The sequence below is a fragment of the Anas platyrhynchos genome, chromosome 2 (genome assembly GCF_047663525.1).
Source record: "Anas platyrhynchos isolate ZD024472 breed Pekin duck chromosome 2, IASCAAS_PekinDuck_T2T, whole genome shotgun sequence".
Classification (NCBI taxonomy): Eukaryota; Metazoa; Chordata; class Aves; order Anseriformes; family Anatidae; genus Anas; species Anas platyrhynchos.
The window spans coordinates 45,181,281-45,204,397 of NC_092588.1; the positions used below are offsets into that span (position 1 = coordinate 45,181,281).

The window sequence follows — 23,117 nt, forward strand, 5'->3', positions numbered from 1 at the left end:
GAAATGAAAAACTCAGAAGACACCCTGGAGAGGTCTGAAAGCACACTGAAAATAGAGAAAGTTTATTTAGAAATGAGATAGGAAGAAGGCACAAAGCAAAAATACAAAGTCACGGAGGATATATATATATATATATATGATGGAAAGTGAAGTCACATATTGTTTGCTCTGATATTGTATAATAAAAACATGTTCAGCAGTGGATCACCATAACCACTAACAATTCTTGCCAGCAGCTAGTAACTTAGACAAGAACATTAACAGAACATTAAATAGGCAAGTGAAATACTAAACAGATTTGCAGTGAATCTGAATACATAGTAATAAATCACACTATATTTTTAGTAATACCTCTTACCTAGGATCTGACTTTTCCCATAATCAACATGAGGTTGCAATGAACTTTACCAGTTGCAGAATGAGGGCCAATGCTGCCAGATTTCTCTCAACTGGAACCCACGGAGAAGCTAATAAGCATGTGATCAGAACATCTCTCTATATTTAAGCTAAAATTAAATTCCAAATATTGTGAAGACATTCCAAAGCTTGCATTCACAGCCTCATACCCATCAAAAATAAGTATTGACTCCTACCCTTCACACACTTCTTCCTTTGTACACACATAGTGACTTTTAACTGGAGAATCACATGATTTCCAGAAGTTACACCAATTTTGACAGGTATTGATATTACAGAAATCTTGTCTCAGGATTTGTATATTAAAATATTTGGGATTTAGCTATATTTCTGAATATGATTTTCATTTTCATATATTCTTTCCACATTTTCTATTATTCTTGCAATTCTAGATTGCAAACTAGACTCTGGAATGAAAAACATTAAGCCTTAGTTAACTAAACTAAACATATGTGAATCCCTTTATTCTGATCGGAAATAACATTTAATTAGCATAAAATAATAATATAAAGGTGAAAAGAATATAGTGTCAAAATTATTCTGAACTCAAGTAAAGTAAGAGCTTTACTGTGAGAAATTCATAGTAAAGGTCAGAATCAAAAAAGGAAAAAACAAAGACAAACAACAACAAAAAAAAAAACGTGCTGACGAAAAAAGTAAGTCAGACAAAGAGACTTGTTTTTTCTAGCATTGAATAGCTAAACTATTAATCTTAAAGAAAAATACATTTTTATCCTACTCTGACTAGACCTCACTGATGTCACACAGTTATATCTCATTACAAGACACAAACACTTTGTGAGTGTTACAATTGGAATTTCTTGAGTAGCAATGTCATTCGGGGAAATACATGTGACCTGGGATTCCTTCTGCTCCTATAATGATGTATAAACATATGACAGGAAGAGCTATGATCTTTCTTTGATTCTGATGTGGTTCTGAAAAATGACCAAGAGATCCACAGTGATGTGGTATATCTCTAAAAGAAACAGAATGATTACATCTAAATAACCTTTCTTTCTCAGAATGTGTCAGTAAGGCCTCTGTTCCAGCTGACTGGCAAGCTCAGATTTCCCTGAATAGCAGACATCAAAAACACCAGTCATATTAGGCAACTTAATGATTTACTGAGGTTGATCTCTTCCCCAAAATACACTGTGAGACCGCTCCGTTTTGCAAAAGTTGGTGTTTCAGATGCAGGCTTAAAGACTTGCAAAATTCTAAGGCAGGCAATAAGTACTCCTTTTACGGGCCTGAAAGAGGCATTTCAAGTTCCTGAACACCAATTATTTTTTGAAATTAAATTGCTGAAATGTTAGAATGCACAGATATTCTTGGTCTTAAGTGATTAAAAGAACCAACCAGCAACCAGCCGCGAGTGTCCCTATAGTTCTACTTGATAAATCAGGGGTTAGTAATCTGACCAGAGGTGACAGTGAAGAGACTGCAACATACGTCATTTTACAGAAGCTACCTTCCAAGCCAATTAAATTATATTAATGGTGTTTGTTTGTGGGATAAAAAAAAAATGTATTTTGATAAGGTAAAAAGTACTTCTTGTCTAGAATTGTTTTATTTAACATGCAAATTCAAAATTAGCTATGGTACTATGACACTTCAGTAAGTGATGCTGTTCAATGCAAGTAATTTGTGTAGTCAATAAGAATTATAGCAAAAAAATCCTGTGAAAGGGAAAAAAAAATCATAATTAATTAAAATAAGGCAAAAATATATACTTCAAGATCTTCATGGAACCTTACATTTGTGTATATTTGTGGACACCATCCCTTCCCTAGTTTGCTAATATAAACTAAGACAAAGCAAACACATATTTTATGTAGGATTCTATTAACTTTAATTTTACAAAAATAAAAAATTAAAATGTTTTCTACATGCAAACTCTCTATAGTTTCATTGTTACTACTAAAAACTAACACAAGCATGTAACACGATTTGACTATTTGAATAGCTCTTACTTGTATTGACTTAGTAGCATCCCAGAATATTTAATTTTCTCATACAAAGATTTTATCTTCTTTTTCCCTTCTTCATCAATTCTCTTCATTGTCTTTTGGATTTCCATGAGCTCAGAATGAACATCGCTATATATTTTTGATGCCTAAGCAACAAAATTAAATAAGTTTTCTGAAAGATGTTATATAAAAATACTATATAATATTAAAAAAAAATCTAGATTTGTCTGATTCTTTGCAATCTTAAAACTGAAGTTTGAAGTTGCAGCAGTATTTTGTGATGCCGTAACAATGAATTTTGCATGGTCTGCCAAGACAACAGAATGTGTATTGTAAAACTGCATGACATCAAGAAGTGTTATCAAGAGGCCTTTCGCTCTGTAGCAAAACTTACAAGTTATTGTGAAAAGGTGGCTACTTCCACGGGAAGATAGTGACCTCTGGAGCAGAAAGAAAGAAAGAAAGCTGAAAGAAGCCATAGAAGTTTCACTGCCAGAATCATTAGTTAAGTATATCCCAGAGGATGTACAAGCCCTGCAGACACCTGTGTAAAAGAGGGGCTTGAGACAATGCAGACAATGAACATTTTCACTAGTATAAACAGCAGTGCTCCTATCAACTTTGGGCTATGCACAAGCCTATTGTCTTGGCTTTTGAAAATGTTACAAATGTCAAAAAATGACATGATATAAAATCTTTATTACAATCTAGCACTTACCTGCTCAAACTAGTTATCTGGATTTTAAAAACGAGAGCTTCAAGAGTAAATTTTTTTACTTGCAATGAAAATTCAGTATTAGCTGCTTTTTTTGCTTTTTTAAGGCCATAGGATGAAAAAAAAAGAGTAATGTACAGCATATTAATTAGAGCACAATAAGAATCATAAATGTTTCATTTAATAATTAGAGGTTTTGTTGAAATTAAATATACAAATGAGATACAGGAACAGTAAATCTATATTCTTAAGACCTATAGTCACTTTTTGGAAAAAAAAAAAAAAAAAAAAAAAAAAAACACTGAAAAAGTATTCATTTAAAACAGTCTTTACAAATATGTGTGTATGTATGTTTTAAGCCAGTTTCCTAAGTAGTATTTTAGAACAGCTCAATTTTTGACTGCATAAAATGTACTCAAAGATAAGAAAAAAATTATATAAAATAAAAATCAAAATGACTGATTTTAAACTAACATTTTACTATTAAGCAATTAGTATTTTGTATTAGTATTTAGTATTAAGATAGCAATTAGTATTTTGAAAATATATCAGTATATATCAGCCAGTATTTTGAAAATATATCAATATATCAGAACTACCAGACATTTTAAATGTCAGAATGACGTGTAAGTTTTAGTGTGTAGAAATTTTTTTCCAAAAATATAGATATAAGGAATTTTCAAGCTGTAATTCATAAGGAATTTTCAAGCTGTAATTCTCACACTGTCTCATGATCTAGTCCTGCTGATATTTAACAAAGAAAAAGGAAAAGAATCAGAAGGACTTTATAACAATTATCATATTATTTATACGATGTAATATGCAATTAACTCTTTTTAATTTTAGAAGCATATTTACATGTTTTTTGACTCCTCAAAATGTGAATTAAAAAAATAATAATTTAGACCAAGAATTTTTATTAAGAATCACCCACAAGCATAAAACATTTTTAATGTAAATATAGCATCTTGAAATAGATTCATTTCTAGGTTTGCAAATAAAGCAACAATAAAACATATATCAAAAGTAATTAGTATTAAAATCTAAACTTGAGTTAACACAGTATCTCTCATTTTCAGACACCAATTTTAAACTACCTACAACATTGCTAAACTTTGATTGTTCAGTCTGAAATTAAGTTAATTTGGCATTTATTGTCAACAAATAAGATATGGTTATCGATATTGTTATCAATAAATACTGCCAACAAATAAATTAGGGGGAAAAAAAAAAAAAAGAGACACCAGCACTTGAAAAGAATTAAATTTTAGTTTGTTTTACAACTTCTAACACCTATACATGCTGGAAGAAAAAAAAAAAATCTCTGACTGTGAGAAACCTGAAAAGAATTTATGCAGACATCAGATATATGACATTTATATTTCTTTCAAAAAAAAAAAATCCACATGGAATCAACTTACAAAGTTAGAATTATATTACACGTATGCTTGTGAAGCATTTAAAGGCCAACAGCATTATCCTCCCTGGATTCTGTCTACACTGAGTACCTGTATGTAATGGCCTGTATGTACAGGCACACAATTCTCAGCCTTTGTGTACAAAATTTACAACAGACTAGTAATGCCAAAATACTGCTGTTCTCTAAAAGGATATACACTTATCTAGTGGAAAGGTCCTAATAGAAATGTCTTTGCATGATTTGTATTCACCTTTTCATAAGCCAGTAATACATCCTTCACGGCTTCACCTTCCAGATTTAGCTTTTCTTCCAGCAGAGGGCTGTGTTTCTTCATGAAGTCTATATCCTCCTGAATCTTTCTGTTGACTGTTTCTATCTTAAGTATTTGGGTTTCTACCTGTCGCAGCTGACAGCTTTTACAATCAAAATGCCATCGTAGCTCCAAGGTGTCTTGAGCACACATTTCATATTCTGTTAAAAAGATAATTAGCATAACAAAATGTGTATCTGAGGGAAACCATGAATACTTAGTGAGATTAGGAAATATGTTGTTATAACAACGAGTACAAGACTTGCAAAATTTTGCTGTAAAATACTTTAAAGGCCAACAGAGGACATCGCTTACAAACGACATCACCAAATACTGCGTTAGCAGTAGAACTGTTAAGAAACTCATACTTAATAATTTCACTACATCATTCAAGCAAATTGTCAAAGTGAGAGGTGTTTTTGTGTTTATGAAGGAAACTAAAACACCTGGCATCAACTTATATCCTGAGGGGGTATTACCACACAAAAACAGCTGTACAGAACTTCTCTGTCACCAACAATGGACATACGTTGATGCAGAAGAACAGGACGAGTATATATCCTAGATCACCCTAATATGTCAACTGTTTTCAGTTCAGGGACACTTCCTGAATTAAGGTGGCTTCAGAAAAGCTAGACTAAAGATACACATTTGAAGCCATCAGATAGATCATGTTCATGTTGCCACACAGAATTGTGTCAGTCTTAATTCACTTCATTGCATTTACTTTTCCTACTCCGGCATAAATTTCCTAAGGGTCCTTACAAGAAAATATGTAACTAGACCATTGGTTGCTGAATGACAGCATATATTTTATCTTGCTCAGAAAAAAAGGCTTATTACAGACTGTGTCATAACAGTCATGCAGCAGTTCATGTTCTACATAGAGAAAAAGTATTGGCATGAATCTAAGGAAAATAAAGTAAGATTATCAGATAAGAAAAAATATATATATTCAGAAAATATCTCAGCAGGAGTAAACTGCTCCAAATCTGAGAGAAAGCATACATTTCACAGAGAAAAACAGCTCGCAAGCTCTAAGAAGTAGCTGTGGAATATCCAGTGTAATCCCTTAACATTGGATAAAATTTGCTGCGTTAACAAGACATAAATCACAAATTTAGATATTTATTATTTCATTGCCACTAAAAGTTAAAGGGACTTCGTATGAATAAGTGGTTTTTCTATGTCATACTAAGTGATGCCTAACAGTAAGATGAATAAAATGTGTATTACACTGGATTTTTGTTATATTTCAGAGAAGGTCAGTTCTGAAGATGGGTTATGTCACTGCAATTAGTTGAATGTGTTACAGTACAAAAAGGCAGCAGGAGCTAGCAATAATGGAAATCAAAGGAAGTCTGAAGAAATAACAGGATTCTGTGCCTACTCTGAATGGGTCATGCAAACTCTTAATTAAGAATCTCCTGGGTTTGTAATACTTAGATTAGGGATAATTATAACATCCCTGAGGGTCTTTTCCCTTTATCCTCAATTCTGTTTTAACATAATTTTTGTCTTATAGATAATAGTGTGAAATATTAGAATCCTGAAAATGACAAATTTACTCCAAGGACACAACATTGTACTACCATAGTCTACTCATAAATCAAGGGGGAGAGTTGGTTAATCTTCACAGACAAACTTCATGCTGTTTTGTGATTTTTTGTTTGTTTTAATAGATATGGTGTATCATTATATATATGAACATAATGAACATATATATTATACTGAACACAATGTGTTCAGTATATTCTACTACTCCAAACTTTTGATTTTTTTTATATTTGCAGATAATGTTAAACAGCAAAGTAAGAGTAATAGATCGGTAGAGTATCACACACATATACACATATATATGTGTGTGTATATATATATATATATATATATACTGCTTTTTGCATCACTGCAATTGACTTGTAACATCTCTGCAGTTCAAATCATGAAATACTGTGCTAGAGAATGAAGCTCTATCATTGACCTTATCTTCTTGAAGCTTTTTTTGCTTCTATAATTTTGACCTTTCAGTTGCCACAGGATTTTCTCCTGCAAGCAGTTTCTAACGTCCCTATGAATGAATTTTAATTCTGGTTCTTTATTCAATCTCTTCTTTTGTTTTCAGGATGTTATAAATTGCCCTTTAGAGGAAACTGATTAAAAATGAAAAAGAAAAAAAACAATCTCTGCAAACTGGTAAAACCTTAACATGTTTCTTGTTTCCAATTAGAGTTTGTTACTGGCTAAAATAAACAAATAAATAAGGAAATAAATATAAAACAAAAAATTATTCTCACATATTGTCAGGGATCTATCTGTCCAATTTCATATTTTGTCTTTCTAGGGGAAAAAAAAAAAAAAAAAAAAAAAAAAAAGTACATGTTTCGGACTAAAAAAGTACTTCATTATGCACTCATTTTCACGCAGTGTTTATCCATCAATAAACACAGTTATGAAAGACTCTTGCTCCATAACCATATGGATTGTTACTGGATTGTGAGGGAGGTATTTGTCAAAATCTTAGGAGGTTGTGCACCAGAGTATGAGCCTTAGTACTGACTATGATTTCACATCCAGGAACCTACTATTATAAATTATGCCACTTCTTTTCCTCTCCATCTTCATATCTCTTGTGGCTCCTGATACCATTCTGAAAATGATGGGAAGATTGTAGAGAAACCACTGCTATGCTTTTCAAATTAGTGTCTGGGAATATTAACAGGTGTTCCACCACCTCTAATTTTAGTGCAGCATCACAGTAACAAACAGATGTAATGGAATACCATGATGGTTCAGAGCCTGTATTTTCCTCTTCTATGACTTACTTAAACAAGACAGTAAAAAGTAGTCAAAAACACAACTGGGAAGATTGGACTGACATTCTCTGAGGCCTTTTTCTTGGAATAGTTATAAATATTGCTCTACTGCTCTCAGTGTAAGAAAAGCACTGTAGACTGAAAGGATAAGGTGAAGCTCTATAGAACTAAAATGGTTACAAATCACATGAAAACCAGTTGAGTGAAGACACATTGACCACTGCATCTCTAACGTCAAGAACCTAGATTTTGTCAGAACTCAACAGTTTTCATTATGAAAATAAAAGATAATTTGCCAGCCAAAAAATAAGCATTAACATAGAAAGTTTAAAGTCTCATTTCCTATTTTTAAGGTCCTTACTATTGTTTGCTGCTGTGGTATATTTTGTTAGACATCTGGATATAAAAATAATAAACTACCCCCACAGCACCTACAGGATAACCTGAGGCATTTCTGTAAAAAGGAATTGGGAGATTTATAGCTGTCAACTGGAAGACTTAAGAGAATTGTGCAGTACCTTCACATAATGTGATGTGTTGCAAATGTAAAGGAACTAAGAACAGGACCCTAAAATCAGAAATAAAGATACTATACTTCCAAGGCTGATTTGGCAGCCTCCAAGATAGCCACTACTCACTGATAATAAACAAACATGGTATCTTGAAATATTATGGTGACATATTGTAGAAAAAGCTGATAACTTTGATGGTTTGATGTTGTTCTTGCTTATTCCCTGGCTATAGGAATATAAACTATACATATATATCTATATATGTAAATATATAGATATGAATAAAAAGTTAGGAATATGAACTATTTAGAAAAAAAAGAGGGTGTGTGTTAAAATAAATAGTCAAAATGGTCAAATAGGTATGTGGGTTGCCAGCCACAATATGTTGATTTACTGATTTTACAGATATTGTGCATTCTTATGCATTAAAGGGGAGGATCATTCTGTCCACATGATCTTTTGGTATACTTTGGCACACACCAGCCATTTCCACTATTGTGAAACTTTATCTTTTACTAATGAAACACATATCATCCCCTTCATTTTTTTATTTTTTTTTTTTGTGAATTTTTGTGAATTAGACAAGAGGAATTAAGACTTCCTTATAAGTAAACAGCCTATTTTATTCATTAACAACATTGCAAAACAAAGCCAAGCAACTCAAACCAATAAGGCTAAGAGGAATACAAAGGAAAAAAAGTTTAGAGATTTTAGAGTCCATAACCATGGGTTCACTACCATGATGACATACATACCCTTCTTCCCAAGAAAAAATAAAGAATTTGGTGGAATTTGGTGGTTAACCTAATATGACACTACTCAGGTATACTACATCAAAAATTTTGCTCATCAATATTTGCCATTCTCTCTTGGCACTGAATAGCTTGAAATATACAGACAAATGGTATTCCCAGAACAACAACTTGAGCAGTTTTTTCATCATAATTAACGGACTTTCTAAATTCAGTGCAGGAAAACATATTCTGAAAGGAAAAGTAATCCACCACTATGGAATCTGTTCTCCAAGACAGCCAGTCATCTTTTTTTCTTTTTTTTTTCTTTTTTTTTTTTTTACATCTGTTGACTGCCCTATCATCAGCATCTCTGTTAGAAAAAGACTCCTCTAAATGAAGTAGAAAATTAATTATGTTGGATCCTGCATTAAACTGACTTCTGTAAGCTTCTTCAGAGCTTCCATTCTTCTCTCACTATAACAAACTCCTCAGTTTAACAACATGAATATGAAATCATTAAGCATGTCCTCTAGTGTTCATTTTCTTTAAACCATTAAGACTGACATGCACCTGAGGCTGGTGCTTGTGTCCATACAGGTCTGAAACTCCAAAGTGTCAACTACAGAAGGCAGACACGTAACAGTTTTTCACAGAAGCTTTGTTTCAAAACTTTGTTTTTCTTTTCTTCTTTTGCTTGGCTATTCTGGAGTATTGTGCAGTTAAGTTTCTTTACAGTCTCAGAGGCCAGGAGCTAGCTGTCATCTGAAGCTCTCCTTAATACTCACTCACAAAAGGATTCATTAAAGCTTGAACTTTGATAGAAAAAATCAGGGCTCTGGTAGACTGCACTGTGACTTACACACGGTGTTGCCATGTTTTGTTTCTTTAAACACTGGGATGGAAGGTATTTGATTCTCTTAACATCTTAAACTGGGCAGAATATCTGTTTCACAAGGCATACAAGAGAAGAACAAGCCTTGGTAGTTCCTAAGTAGTTCTTTGGTAGTTCCTAGTTGGAACAAGCGTAGGTAGTTCCTAACAATGGTCTAGTACAGCAAGTGCTTCATTATTGGTAAAAAGTTTAAATTATTCAGAAACTGAACTGTAATTCCAGTAAGAGCTCTCAAAATTATTTTCCTTTTTCCTACAAACACCTAATGTGATTTGATAAATAGCTGTGTGAGATTCTTTAGACTACCTTGATCATATTTGCTCTAAAGACCAACATTAACATCTATAGAAAATAAAAAAAAAAAGAAAAAAAGCCAAGGTGAAATGTTGTTGCAGAACCATACACATCTTTTCAATAAAAAACAGTAATAAACATGGTCAAAGAATAGAGAACAGATTACAGTACTCAGAAAGAAAGATCAGGGAATAAGTCTCAAGAGCAAAGAGATAGTAACCTTAAAAAAAAAAAAAAAAAAAAAAAAAAGTTATCACAACTAAAAAGAGGTGATTTTAAGACTGCTGTCATCATTTTTCAATATTAAGAACACATACACACAAAAGCTGTAATAGTTAAGTGAGAATTTGGAAAGAGTAATCCGCCCCCAATCATAGCATCTATGACTGTCAATGAATATGAATGGCTTTTGACATGATACAACACTGATAATGCTAATGCATGTTTATAATTTTCCTCTAGATATATGTTTTCCCCCAAGCAACAGGCTATAAGTCTAGGTTCAAATGCTACCTATTTTCCGGTATGCCTTGTGACTCAGAAGACAACAACAGCTGCAAAGTAACTGCTTTTTTTTTCCTTTTCTTTTTTAATTCTATAGTGTAGATGTCAGTTAATCACAGAATATCTTAGAATGTCCATAGAGTCTGAGATTTCAAGGAGACCTATTGATGGTTACATCAAACCATTCATGTAAATATGTTATGCAAATTTATCACATTTTATTAAAAAACAAAACAAAACAAAACAAAAAAACTATCTTTTTAATTTATGGTTTAATATACAGTTTAGCACATTGCATTATTTTGTAATTCTTCTTAAACTTCTTATTCCCTGCCACAAGCTGAGTATCTCCCATAATCTTCAGTGTCTTGTTTATTCTTAAGCTATTTCTCAAACAATGTTGACTATTCTGTTAATGTACATTCTGTGTTGTTGTTGTCTTGTTGGTTTTTTGTTGTTGTTGTATTGTTTTGTTTTGTTTTGTCTTCCCATGGATACATATTCAAGCATACAAAATTCAGAAGCATAAATATTGTAGTTCTATTACACTAAACACAACTATAGTCATAATTCTTATTCTTGGTAACATACTTACTGAAAAATAACAAATATTCTTAGTTTCAATACTGATACCTTTTTGCACAGCTGCAGGGAGCTGCTGCAGCCTCCAGAGTGATATACGATCTATTTCCATGCCAAGCTTTTTCCTTCGCTGTCTCTCTCTCTCCAAAGCTTTTTCTGCCTCCTCACGATCGGCCTCCAGTCGCTTAATTAGCTCAGTAACTTCCAATAGCAAAGCTTCTGTTTCGCGCTTCAAGGTTAATGTCTTGCTGTCTTTAAAAATACATTAAAAATTATTTTCTTAATGAAAGCTTAGTCATATGCTTTTTATTCCAGCTTCATTCTCAACACAAAGTTGGCCTATCCCCATGTATCATGGTAAGCACAATTAGTTACATTGCTTTTAAAAAATACATTATAATTACTTCTTGTGAAAGCTTAAAAATATACTCTATTCCAGCTTCATTCTCAATAGAAAGCTAGCATCAAGGCAAGCACAATTAGTTGCAAATAAAACTTGCAATTTCAGTAGCATTTTCCTCTGGCTTAAGTCAAATGCAGAGTACAACAAAAATACATTAATAAAGATGGTACCAAATTTTCATTTTTGCCATGTTGCTTGGGTCAGTAATCAAGTTCCTAATTATCTCAATTTTTAAAGAATACTTGCTTTGCTCTATTTTATTTTATTTTCCCCAGGAAGTATCAAAGTCTTCAGATTTCTAACAATATTCAGTGTAATATCTCAAAAATAAACAACAAAAAAATGTTGGGTCATCTTATTTTGTGAAATGTGGCTATCAAGAATGCCTGAGTTATTTGTTTCCATACAAGATTTTTTGAGGCCGTCTTCCATTATCCCGATCTAAAGAAGCTACAGAATTCAAGACCTTTACATTTAGATCCCACAGTCAATAATCATTAATTTCCCAAATTATTCTGATTAAAACTGTGAGCATTGAAAAAAAAAAAAAAAAAAAAAAAGATAACTACTTAAGCTACTTTCACTGGAAAGAACTTTTGGCTTTGCTGGCATCAACAAAAATGTTATCACACAATTTACTGCAGACAGGATTGCCTCAGGCTAGCAGTAATTAAAATGTAGTGTGGCTTAAAAAGTGCACATAATCTCTCTAATACTTAAAATAATTTTAAAAAGTATAATCTGAATAAAGAAGCAAATTGTAAAAAATAGAACTCTGTCTCAGGAGTATATTATGAAAACCCTGCAACATTGGTGCAGATATTTGTTTTACTGAAATTAAATGGAAAAAAAAAATAATCTAGATTTTCCAGCAACCAGTGTAACTAGTTTTACCGGTTCAAGTCCTACATGTGTTAAAATGCAGTATGAATCTAAATACAGAAATGTAAATTACTGTCTTGCAAACAGGATGATTTAATAATACTTAATATAACATTTTAAATGTATGTCTTTCAGCTTGACAGAGAATACACAGACAGATTTCAAAGGACACACTCATCACTTACATAAGATATACCAAGTAATTAACAACTATTATTAAATGCAAAGCATATATTAAATGAGGGTAAGTAACTATAACCACTCAGACTGAATACTATAAAACATTTTACCTTCACAAGATACATTAGCTTCTTGAAAATCCAGTGACAACCAGGTATCTTCATTAGATTCAGCACTGACCTGTTTTGTTATCCTGTGGATAAAACCCCCCGCCACTAAAATTTTAGACTGAATTTAAATTAACGCTGTTACATAAATATTATTTTCACTAAGTCAAAAGTGTATCTTTTCAGTCTTATACATTTAAACATTGGTTTAGGTGAACGGAATAATTGCTAAAAAACTCTGCAAGTCATACAGAAGAATTCTTAATTGTACAATTCCCACATAAACGCTTTTCTCACATTTCTTTATAGAAATACAAGAAAGAGATTTCTTTAACATCTGAAACTGTTGTGAGAAACTGTTCTGGAAAAGTTGTTACTCTTTCCAAGCCCTGAACTTGGCGGAGCAATATATACTTTCCAAACTCTTCTAAACAGCAGAAGCACTGAGGGTCACTATGAGACACAGACATATTTTACACTGCAAGTTAGATGTAGTTTCACTTTTATCAGTTTAAGGTAAGTCATCACTGAAGGGTCACAATGAAAAGTATTAAAGATTTTTTAGAGATACGAAGTTCTTCATCAGTTTCCAACAGACAAGCTTTTGAAATCCTGGGAGACTCAAAAGCAGAAAAGAGGAGGGCATTGTTAAAATGAGATCAGGACAAGTTTAACCCACAAGTGACAGAGGGAAAGAAATAACTGAAACAGACAAATTAGAACACAAACGAACCACAGCTCTCATGTGACCTCACGAGGCTCATTAGCCTGCTGGAGTTTAGAAGAAAGAGGATGAAAGATCACCACCACCCATTTATGCCCACATGTGCAGGTTAAAGAGCACATACAGGTCTGTCACATGCACCTAAGACAACAATGAAATCTGTTTTCATGGTACATCGCACATACATGCATAAAGTGAAAGTGCAGAGTTGAAAGCACTGCACTGAAATCTGGGGTTTCTATGAAGAAAAAAAAAATAAATAAATAAAATCTGATGTCAAAAATAGAACTGAAGCATCCCTAGATCAACAAAAAATACATATAAAGTACTGGGAAGAGAACAACAACAACAAAAAGATTCTTGATAGGAAAACTTTGACTAGGTGATGGAAGAGATTTCAAATCAGATGCAGAAGCAGGAGTTCAATGAACAGGTTAAGTAGGCTGACCACAAAGTAACTCAGTAAGCATATCTGACAGAATGAAAATATACAGAGAAATGGAGCGTTCATTGAGCAAAACAGTCAGGACAACAAGCTGTGTGCATGAGACACTTTCTCCTCTTCAAATTCTTCTTTTTAATCTTTGTTATAAGAACTACATTATAAAGTAGCCTGCATTATGAATGATACAATTTAAGGTCACACAATCAGCTTTATTTTGGGTATCTTCTAACTTGAAGCAATGAGAGCCTAAAATAAGGGCAATGAGCTGTATTTAAGTACCTGAGATTAGGCACAATTACAGAAGTACCAAAAACTGAACAACTCTTACCAACAGAAATTCGTCATCTAGGTGGGTCTTGAGACATGAGATCACTTTGAAAATTAAACACTGAATAGGAGGGATATAAGAAATACTCCATAAATACTTTAGGGCTCCTGAAATAACCAGCTCCTGAAGGTACTAAAAATACTTTAGATAAATTTTATGCAACAGAAGAATTTAGTATAGTCTATAGTTCACAGAGCAGACTTTATAAAGACTTTATAACTTTATAAAGTTAGTCAGACTAACTTCTCATCAATTAATTACCTGACATTAAATCAAATACATCATTTTGTATGATTCTGTGTGTTTCTTTGTATGTTTTGTATACAATTCTTACCGTGGCACTTTTTCTTCCTTAAACACATGGTCATACTGCAAAAGTAAAATAAAAACTCCATCATACATCTCAGATAATACATACGTTTCCTCTTTCCTAATAAAAAGGCCACCACATTTTTATCATAAGAGGATATAATCAGTGTACATACAGATGTATGTTTCTTACCATCTTAAAATAAATACGAAGTTTTTGAATTTTTAAAAACTGTGATCTCAAAAGGTTGGTAATAAAACAAAATGTTTGTAGATAAGTGTCATGTATTACTTAATTTTGTAACGTAATTTTTTAAAACTAATTTTATATTGTTAATACCATTGCTGCTCTTTTAACCACCATACTTTGTTTTTAATCTCAAAACTATTGGAGAGTGTCTGTCTGAACTTTGTATGCTTTTTCCTCATTAGGGTTATGTTTAGAACAGTAAAAAACTACTAGGCTGTTTGGGCCCAGCAATTTTATCACCTACATCATTAGATTGTTACAAAATCTTATTGCTGCAATTACCATATTTGCAAATCATTCCCAGTTTCCAAGCACAGTTCAGGAACTGGAAAGAGTGAGAAACCAGTCCCCAAAGCAGTGTGCACACTGTTTATCCTGTTTTGCAGGGTACGAATTTAACAATAAGTACATGAGGTTTTCCATTTCTACTGGACACATTAGTGGTGATATTTAATTGACTATCAGAGATGTACATAAATTCATATTTATCCTAGTAAAGTCAAAGGCTCTCTATATTTGTAGCAGTATATTCATTCCTATAAATATTCCCAATTTCGAATTTTAGAAGCATTCCTGAAATACAGATGCTGAAGCCACCCTGTCTTTTTTTCATCTTAAGTCATAGTTGTAACGATGTCACTGTCTAAAGGCCTTAAACTATTTTTAAGCTCTGTGTATTAAGTATGCTCACAAAGTTAGAAGAGGTGGAAAACATGCACAAGACTGCATATGCATTAATATGAATGAGTATCTAGTGTTTATCCATCTAATTCATGTATACTGTCGACAAAATTATAATACTAAAATCATTTCACTGTTCTCACGTCATTTTAAATACAGGTGAATGAGACCATATAAAATTTTCTACCTGTCTATGCTGTAAATTGAGATATTACTATAGTTCATACACCTTGGATTCTTCTACTACCTATGCTGCAGTTGCAGAAATCTCCCTGAAGCATGTTTAACAATGTTTTTGGAAGATTAATGTAAGATAGTCTTCCTGATGTGCTGCTATGATGGCACTATGGTCGATACTAGAGCTAAATTATTTAAATATAACTTGTCTGCAAAAGTAGCAATCAGATCTTCTTACTGCAGTGTAGATATATACAGAATTTATTAACATTTGGAAAACACTCCTCCAGTAAAGTGAATTATTTAAATAATACTAATCATGTTCTCAAAGAAGTTAATGGGAAGATTTTACTATACTTTAAAACAGAATATATTGCACTTTTATTCATCTGCCTACCCATTTGTAGTTCCCCCTTATTCTTGTTTCTAGTCATACAAAATCTGTATAGGCTATGAAAACATCATATATTGCTAGAAACAGAAACATAGTATTTTCAAATTTACAGCTCTGTTCACAGAACATAAGAGTAAAGAATATTTAATCAAGGAATTTTTAAGTACTGTTTAGGAAAGAACATTGCTTACTATAAGTGACATAAAATGGCACAGAGATCAATCTGAGTATCTAGTCAAGATTAGTATCAAGAAATATTTTGCAGACTATCTACATCATCGAAACGATTCTGTGTGCATCCGAATTGTCATATATGAATTTACTAATATATATATGATATATTATATTAAGATGCTGTGAGACAGTTTGATTTGCCTAAACCATTAAGCAGATAATACATCATAACTAGTAAAAAAAACTTGCTGGGCACTGTTTTGAAGTAAACTGAAGTAACATTTTTAAATAGAAATCACCATAGTAATCTTACTTTAAAAATATACTTGTTACACAAAAAAGCACTTGGACATTTTCAACCATAAATGTACCTGTTGAAAGCATTTATACAGCTTTACTTCCAACTCTTGAATGTGATAAATGGCTTTATTAATACATGGTAATGGAGTGTTTACAAAAGCACAGCTACGTTGCCTTATGGTGGTCCACTCGTTCTTACCTGGAGAAAGAAAGAAAATACAGAAGGTTGATAAACGTTACATGCAAGCTGATATCAGATTTTCTGATACGTTATTTTTTTTCCTTTACTTTGGGATTCGATAATCTTTGGTCTTGACATTGACTAGGAGAATGTAACAGCTGCATCTATTACTATGCTGCACACTTTATGCAAAAAAACATCGTTCCTTTTCAACACAATCTCAAAAATGAGGAGAGGAAGACTCAAAAATGAATGAAGAATATGAAGGAATAATTTCAAAAAGATGAGAAAAATGGATGAAGGTCAGAATACAGCTTGTTATAATTAATTTTATGTAATTAATCCCAAATTATTTGAATTTGATAATTTTAGGCTAGTCCTCAGTGAAGATTTTGTCCAACCAGAAAAAATATCAGAAACCAAAAAGGCAAAGCTGTCAGATACTAAAACAAACAAACAAACAAACAAACAAAAACGTCTCAAGGTCTGAAGAGGCAAGCTTAGGCTGCTCTTATGCACACAATACTTACTTCCAGCCAGTATTTGCTTCAACTTTTTGAAGGGATGAACAATTTCTTAAACTCTGCTAGCCTTATAATGACATAATTAAATTATACTGTGTCACACTATTAATGTTAACTAATTAATACACAGAATGGTAATCTGACTGCAGAGATCATTAATGAAAGGTGTCAGGAATCAGAACAAGACACTGAAAGCTAGCAGCTAATCTATGAAAAAAATATAAGCAGCTGTCCTACAAAGATGGAACATTAACCTAATTATGTTCAAGGGGACAAAATGCTATAAGGGCCTTGGAGATTAACCAAAAATAGCAATATTAATAATAGGGATTACACAGTAAAGTAGATAGATTTACAGACAACCTTCATATACAGTTTGTGGGTGGTTGTGTTTATTTATTTATTTACTTTTTAAGAATAAACTCTTAGTATCTTGATCTGCATCTTGTCTGTAGGTTACATAACATCCTTCTAACCTTACTCCTTTATGTAAAGAACTTTACTGAAATGGAAAAGATGGTTTGAAAAATTTTATTTGAAAAGGAACCCACTAAAACTGATATTGAAAACAACCTCACAGGATCTCCCTCTGCTTGTTTCTAGAGCCTTCACAGGATGCCTACTGTCCTAACAAAGCATATAAAGACTTTGGATCGTTCTTACACTCTGATCCACAACATACAAGTTCATGTTTCCAGATCAATATTACTTCAGTTTCACTTAGTTGTTTCTACTGCTATTGTTTTCACATTTTACTAAATGAACATTAATATTGTCGTAAAAATTATTTCTTTTCATACATAATTAATGTAACTAACAATAACTTAATTTAAACAAAATCTGGAACTTATAAACAACATAATAAAAAAAGAATTTTTCTCTTACTTCTTTGGTTTTCCTAGGTAAATGCAAACATTTTACGAGTCTTCTAAACCATTTGTAATAACACATTAGAAATACAACTCAGTAAGAAAGTGGAACCATTCACCATTTTCTTACAATCTAAAAAAAATAAATCTATGTGATGTGAAATACAGCTAATTTTACTTTTTCCAGATAGAAAAACTGAAGTATGAACGAGCGACATCAATGACTGACACTCAAAACATACAAATGCATAATTGTTATGAAGGATTTTGAGCAGCATGACAGATAACCTAGAAAGACGACTAGCATTGCACGCTATTAAAATACAAAATATACAATATTTAATTATGTCTTAAATCTAAGCCCTTCTTTAAATTACTTGAAAACTGTATTATAGAAGACATCTGACATACCGTGGGGTGCCTCACCACTGTCCTTAGAATAGGAAATCATCTGTGTTTCAAACATTATTGCTGGTAGTGCTTTGCAGCCTAATAATTAGAAAAATAACAATACATATATACATAAATACACCTTTTAAACACTTATTTTCATCAGTACAAAATTCATCCTATCAGTGACATATATCTGTAGTATTTTTAAAGGTTAGCAAATCTGCTTTCCCTTTTTCTACTAAGAGAGAGACAACAATTAACCATTTGGCATTACAAATTGCCCAGTGGAACCTACATAAGTAATGAAATTGTAATAAAATAAATAAATATACGTAAATAAATAGAAATGAGACAGGCAGATTTCAACCCATGTGTCCCAGCATTTTAAATTACACGAGTTTTTTTGAATTCCACAACACTAGAAATTAGCCCTAACTGGACAGATGTGTAGAGTGGATAACCTATGAGATGAATTTTCATTACAAAACTGTCAGTGGAAGTCCATAAACCTGTCAACTGAACCACTGCCCACTCAACGGATAGATAACACAGAACAAAACAATCTATTTTGCATACAAAACGGTAGCTTTTTCCATTTCCTGAAACAATTATTGCCTGAAACAATTATTGGTGGGTCTCAACATTGCTTAAAGAAATATGCCAACTTGGCAAGCAAGAACTTTTAACTCAACGTGTGATAGTATGTCAGCTTCTTGGACTCAGCAAAGCAATACCTTAGCCTCTTAGCCACACTAGCTCCAACAAGGAATACAAAAGACTCTTAACTCTCAGAAAGTCAATGAAAATAAGTATCTACAGGCAGAATGGCTTTAGAGCAAGAAAAAAAGAGAAGAAAAAACATATATACAAAAGGATGAAATCCAGAAGAAAAAAAAAAGCTTAAGAAACAGTTCCAGTTCATCATTTCTTATAAAGCCAGCAATGCATCAGGAAGGAGGTACAAAACAGACTATTATCTGATATACAAGTTATAGACACCTACTATACAATCTGATATACACCTTGTTAGGAACAAGGTGTGAACATCATTTGCCTGATGCAGAATCGTTCACATTACACAGAATACGAAAAACTCATTTCACCGTGCATGACAACCTGCTCAAACTATATTGGACAAATCCAGACTTGATGACAAAAGTCTTGTATCTGTCTGAGGCTTGGAAAAAAAATAGTCAGCACTTAGTTCACTCAGTATCTTTTGAAAATCTTAGCTTCCATATACATGTATATAAATACTACTTATGTTCATAGCTGTAGTTATAAATATACAGATGAACAAATTTCTTTAATACTATCCTACCTAGACTAGTAAGCCAAATCTAGTGAGTTAGCACTGTAATTCTGTAATATGTATCTCCAACCTCCAGGAAGTGTTATTCTGCACAAATAATTTTACAGCATTCAAACTGACTTTCTCACTCTGCCAAAGATAACCACTATGTTAAGCCACACGGCTAGAGCATACCTTTCAAAAGCCATTGTATGCTACTTCATAAAGGAGTAAGAAAAAAAAAAAGCATTGTGAATGTTTCATCAGGTATGTATATAAACTTATTAAAAATATATGTCAGATATATTATTAAATATGACTAAAGCTAAATTAAAAATACAACACTTAAATTATTTTCTAGGTACTTTAATAGAAATAATTGGTCAGCTGCTAAAAACAAATGTTTAATGACAACATCTCAAATAGAAAGATGAGGAACTAACAACTCTGTTAAAAGTAAAACTCTTAACAAATGTTTTTCTATGAAAGAGATTAGACTCCAGACGTTAGAATTACTGTCTATGTAACATAAATTAATACTACTATTTCTCATCATAAAAACCATTCCCCAGGAAGAGTCTGGGGATATTCATAAATACACTCCATAAATAGCCTATTCCATATGAACCTTTCTCTCATCAACTCCGATACTTACCTCTTCACCAAAACTCTCATTCATCATTAAGCAAACTATGTGCAAATTGAAATTATCTATCTCATAAGACTAACAGGTATGGCCAAATTACAGGAGAAATTTGTTAGAAGTGTTTTTGCTGATTCCTGTTTCACTGTGGGCATGCCATTTGTGTTGGAATTTTTTCTCCTTTCCCCAAATGCAGTTAGCATAAATAAAAATTATGAACTAACACATAGTTTAAAGGAGCTAACACTCCGTGAACAATCTTCATTTTATCCTATTATTTCCTGACCTCCAAGTGCTTGCTTTCTGCAAATACAGCATTTTATCATTTGGTGTTAGGGTGCTAGGACCTCTTGCACAATTTCTGCTTGTCCTCAAGCGATGCAGTGAATCATTTTAATCACTGAAATGTAGCCCAGGTTTACTTCACAATATGCAAGAAACGATTAATATCCCTAGGATTATTCCCTCAAGCTACATTTAGTGTGGTATTTCAAAATAGTACACAGTGTTTTTTAAATAGTAGTTTGCAACATTAAAATGTTTTATAGTGATACCAAAGTCTCACTCTTGAAAACAAGACTTCATGTACAATCTTGTAGGCAGTCTAATATAAACCAACAATACTAACAAAGGGAATAACAAAAATCAGAATTATTTCTTTCACAGAAAAAAATCTCTGTAAAAGAAATTGTCCCTCATACTAGCCACTACATGTTTTAAGAAGGGACATAAAATCAATAAAGTACTCTCACAAACTTCTACTGTTGTCCACAACTATATATTCTGTATCTGAGATCTTACCACTATCATATAAATATCCAAATACTTTTGATAGTTCTGTATCAAAATCAATTTGAATTTTAGTCCAGTATTCCACTATTCTTAGGGTTCACTGCAGCTATATAGTCTACAACGGAAATGAGCTTAATTCCTATTCTTTTGGAATAAAAGGCCTTAGTGTAAATATGAACTCTAAAATAAAAACCAGACAATTAAACAAGTTGAAAAACAACTGGAAATCTCTAAGAGGTAAGGGTATTAAATCCATGTGCTTTGTGCCACAGTCTTGAATGATGCACTTTGTCATTATATATTCTCGAGTTCCACCTCTGTGACATGAATCAGAAAAGAGGAATTACTCTCCTATCAAGCAGCATTGAGAAAATAAATGCCTTAAGAGCTTCTCACATTCTGTGACATGGATTCTCACAAAATGCAACTACCTTTGACTAAAGGCACTACCTAATTTGTTATTTCAATGTTCCTCCTCACACATTCTAAGGCCAGAAATGAAACAACAGAATTATTAATCTCTTCCTTATTCCTGGAAGGTCAAAGAGACCTGACAGTTGTAGGAACAATCTCTCTGCTCAAGCAAAAAACTAATTCAATTCAATTGTTAGAAATAAGCATCCGAAATTCCATTACCAGAAAAATCATCCAAATATGTTTTAAAGATGATTACTACCCACGTTCATGCTACTAAGCGTGTTAGTTATTTGATCCATCCCCATATCCATAATTAAAATATCACGTACTATAGCACAATATTTTTGAAAAGATTATTAAACCTTAAACCTAGCATTTTCTTCTGTTGTATACGTCTAAATGAAATACAGTGAATATTGGTTACCATAGTAACCACAGAACTGAAGAAATTTAGTTTTGGCATAATTGCCGCATATGTTCATACAAATCACATCTCCTATTCTGAGCATTAGATATGTAGACATTTTTGAATTTCATTTTTTTAAAAATAGAGTAATGAAGGAACAACAAAAAGAATTGATCAAATATTTACAGATCTTGCATTTTATCAAACCATTAAGTACTGCTTATCTTTTTACTTACTTATAATTAAGCCAGTTCTGTTGTTGCTATTAGATTCAAAATACTATTTTATAATAATACATAAATAGTCAAACATCCAGAAATGGCTAGAGAAATTTCAGAAAAAACAAACAAACAACAAAAAGAAACAGCCTGTGACAAACTTATTTTATTTCTTTTCACTTGCAATGAGGTTCACATTGAATAAGGATGAATTTACTTGTTTCTTTAGTTTCAGGAAATAGTAGAAAAGGAAAAAGTGCTCTAGGCATGCTGACACTTAGTCTTACAACAGACTAATTGTCTCAACAGCATTAAAAACGCATTCAGCAGGAACAACTTAATTCAACTAGCCAGTGAATTAGCTACAAACTCCTCTTTACTTCTTTATCAGCTCTCCGAATGAATGAATCATAAGCATCTAAAAACAAACAAACAAACAAAAAAAAAAAAACCACAACCTTGCCAGTCAGATGAACAGTACAGTTGTATGTTTTTACTTCAACACTAGAACTCCTCTGTTCTTTCCGATTCCTAGCTTTGTTTGCTCAGTAACTTCTGTACTGGCTGTTTCAGAGCTGCCTTATACTTACCAAGTTCATTGCCATCAATACCTTTCATTTCAATGTTCAGAAATACAAATATTGGAATTTCAGAGAGTTTGGCAATACCGAACAGATAAACAGGCAAATAGATCTTGCTTAAAAACAAACACAGACATCATCTCTAGTCAAAAACTTTAATTCTTGGTGACTTAAAGCATTTTCTCAATCTGTTAAACTGCACAAGAATCTGTAGTTATCAGCGCTGCAACAAAGGGACCCAAAGAAAAAGTCCAAGAATTTCTTTAGCACGTGCTGTCATGC

The 23,117-nt window shown here is 32.5% G+C and overlaps 1 protein-coding gene across 3 annotated transcripts in view; it reads right to left on the minus strand.

Moving 5' to 3' along the window:
* Positions 1-23,117, minus strand: part of CCDC178 (coiled-coil domain containing 178) — a 179,005-nt gene that overhangs the window by 150,138 nt on the left and 5,750 nt on the right. For all 3 annotated transcript variants that reach the window (XM_072034641.1, XM_072034639.1, XM_072034640.1), the window contains exons 3-9: positions 18,506-18,583; positions 16,592-16,719; positions 14,570-14,604; positions 12,742-12,824; positions 11,218-11,418; positions 4,776-4,996; positions 2,394-2,536 (exon numbers count right to left, since the gene is read on the minus strand). In XM_072034641.1, the coding sequence (XP_071890742.1) occupies positions 2,394-2,536; positions 4,776-4,996; positions 11,218-11,418; positions 12,742-12,824; positions 14,570-14,604; positions 16,592-16,719; positions 18,506-18,560 (866 nt within the window). In that variant the 5' untranslated portion in view covers positions 18,561-18,583. The remainder of the gene's footprint in view (positions 1-2,393; positions 2,537-4,775; positions 4,997-11,217; positions 11,419-12,741; positions 12,825-14,569; positions 14,605-16,591; positions 16,720-18,505; positions 18,584-23,117) is intronic.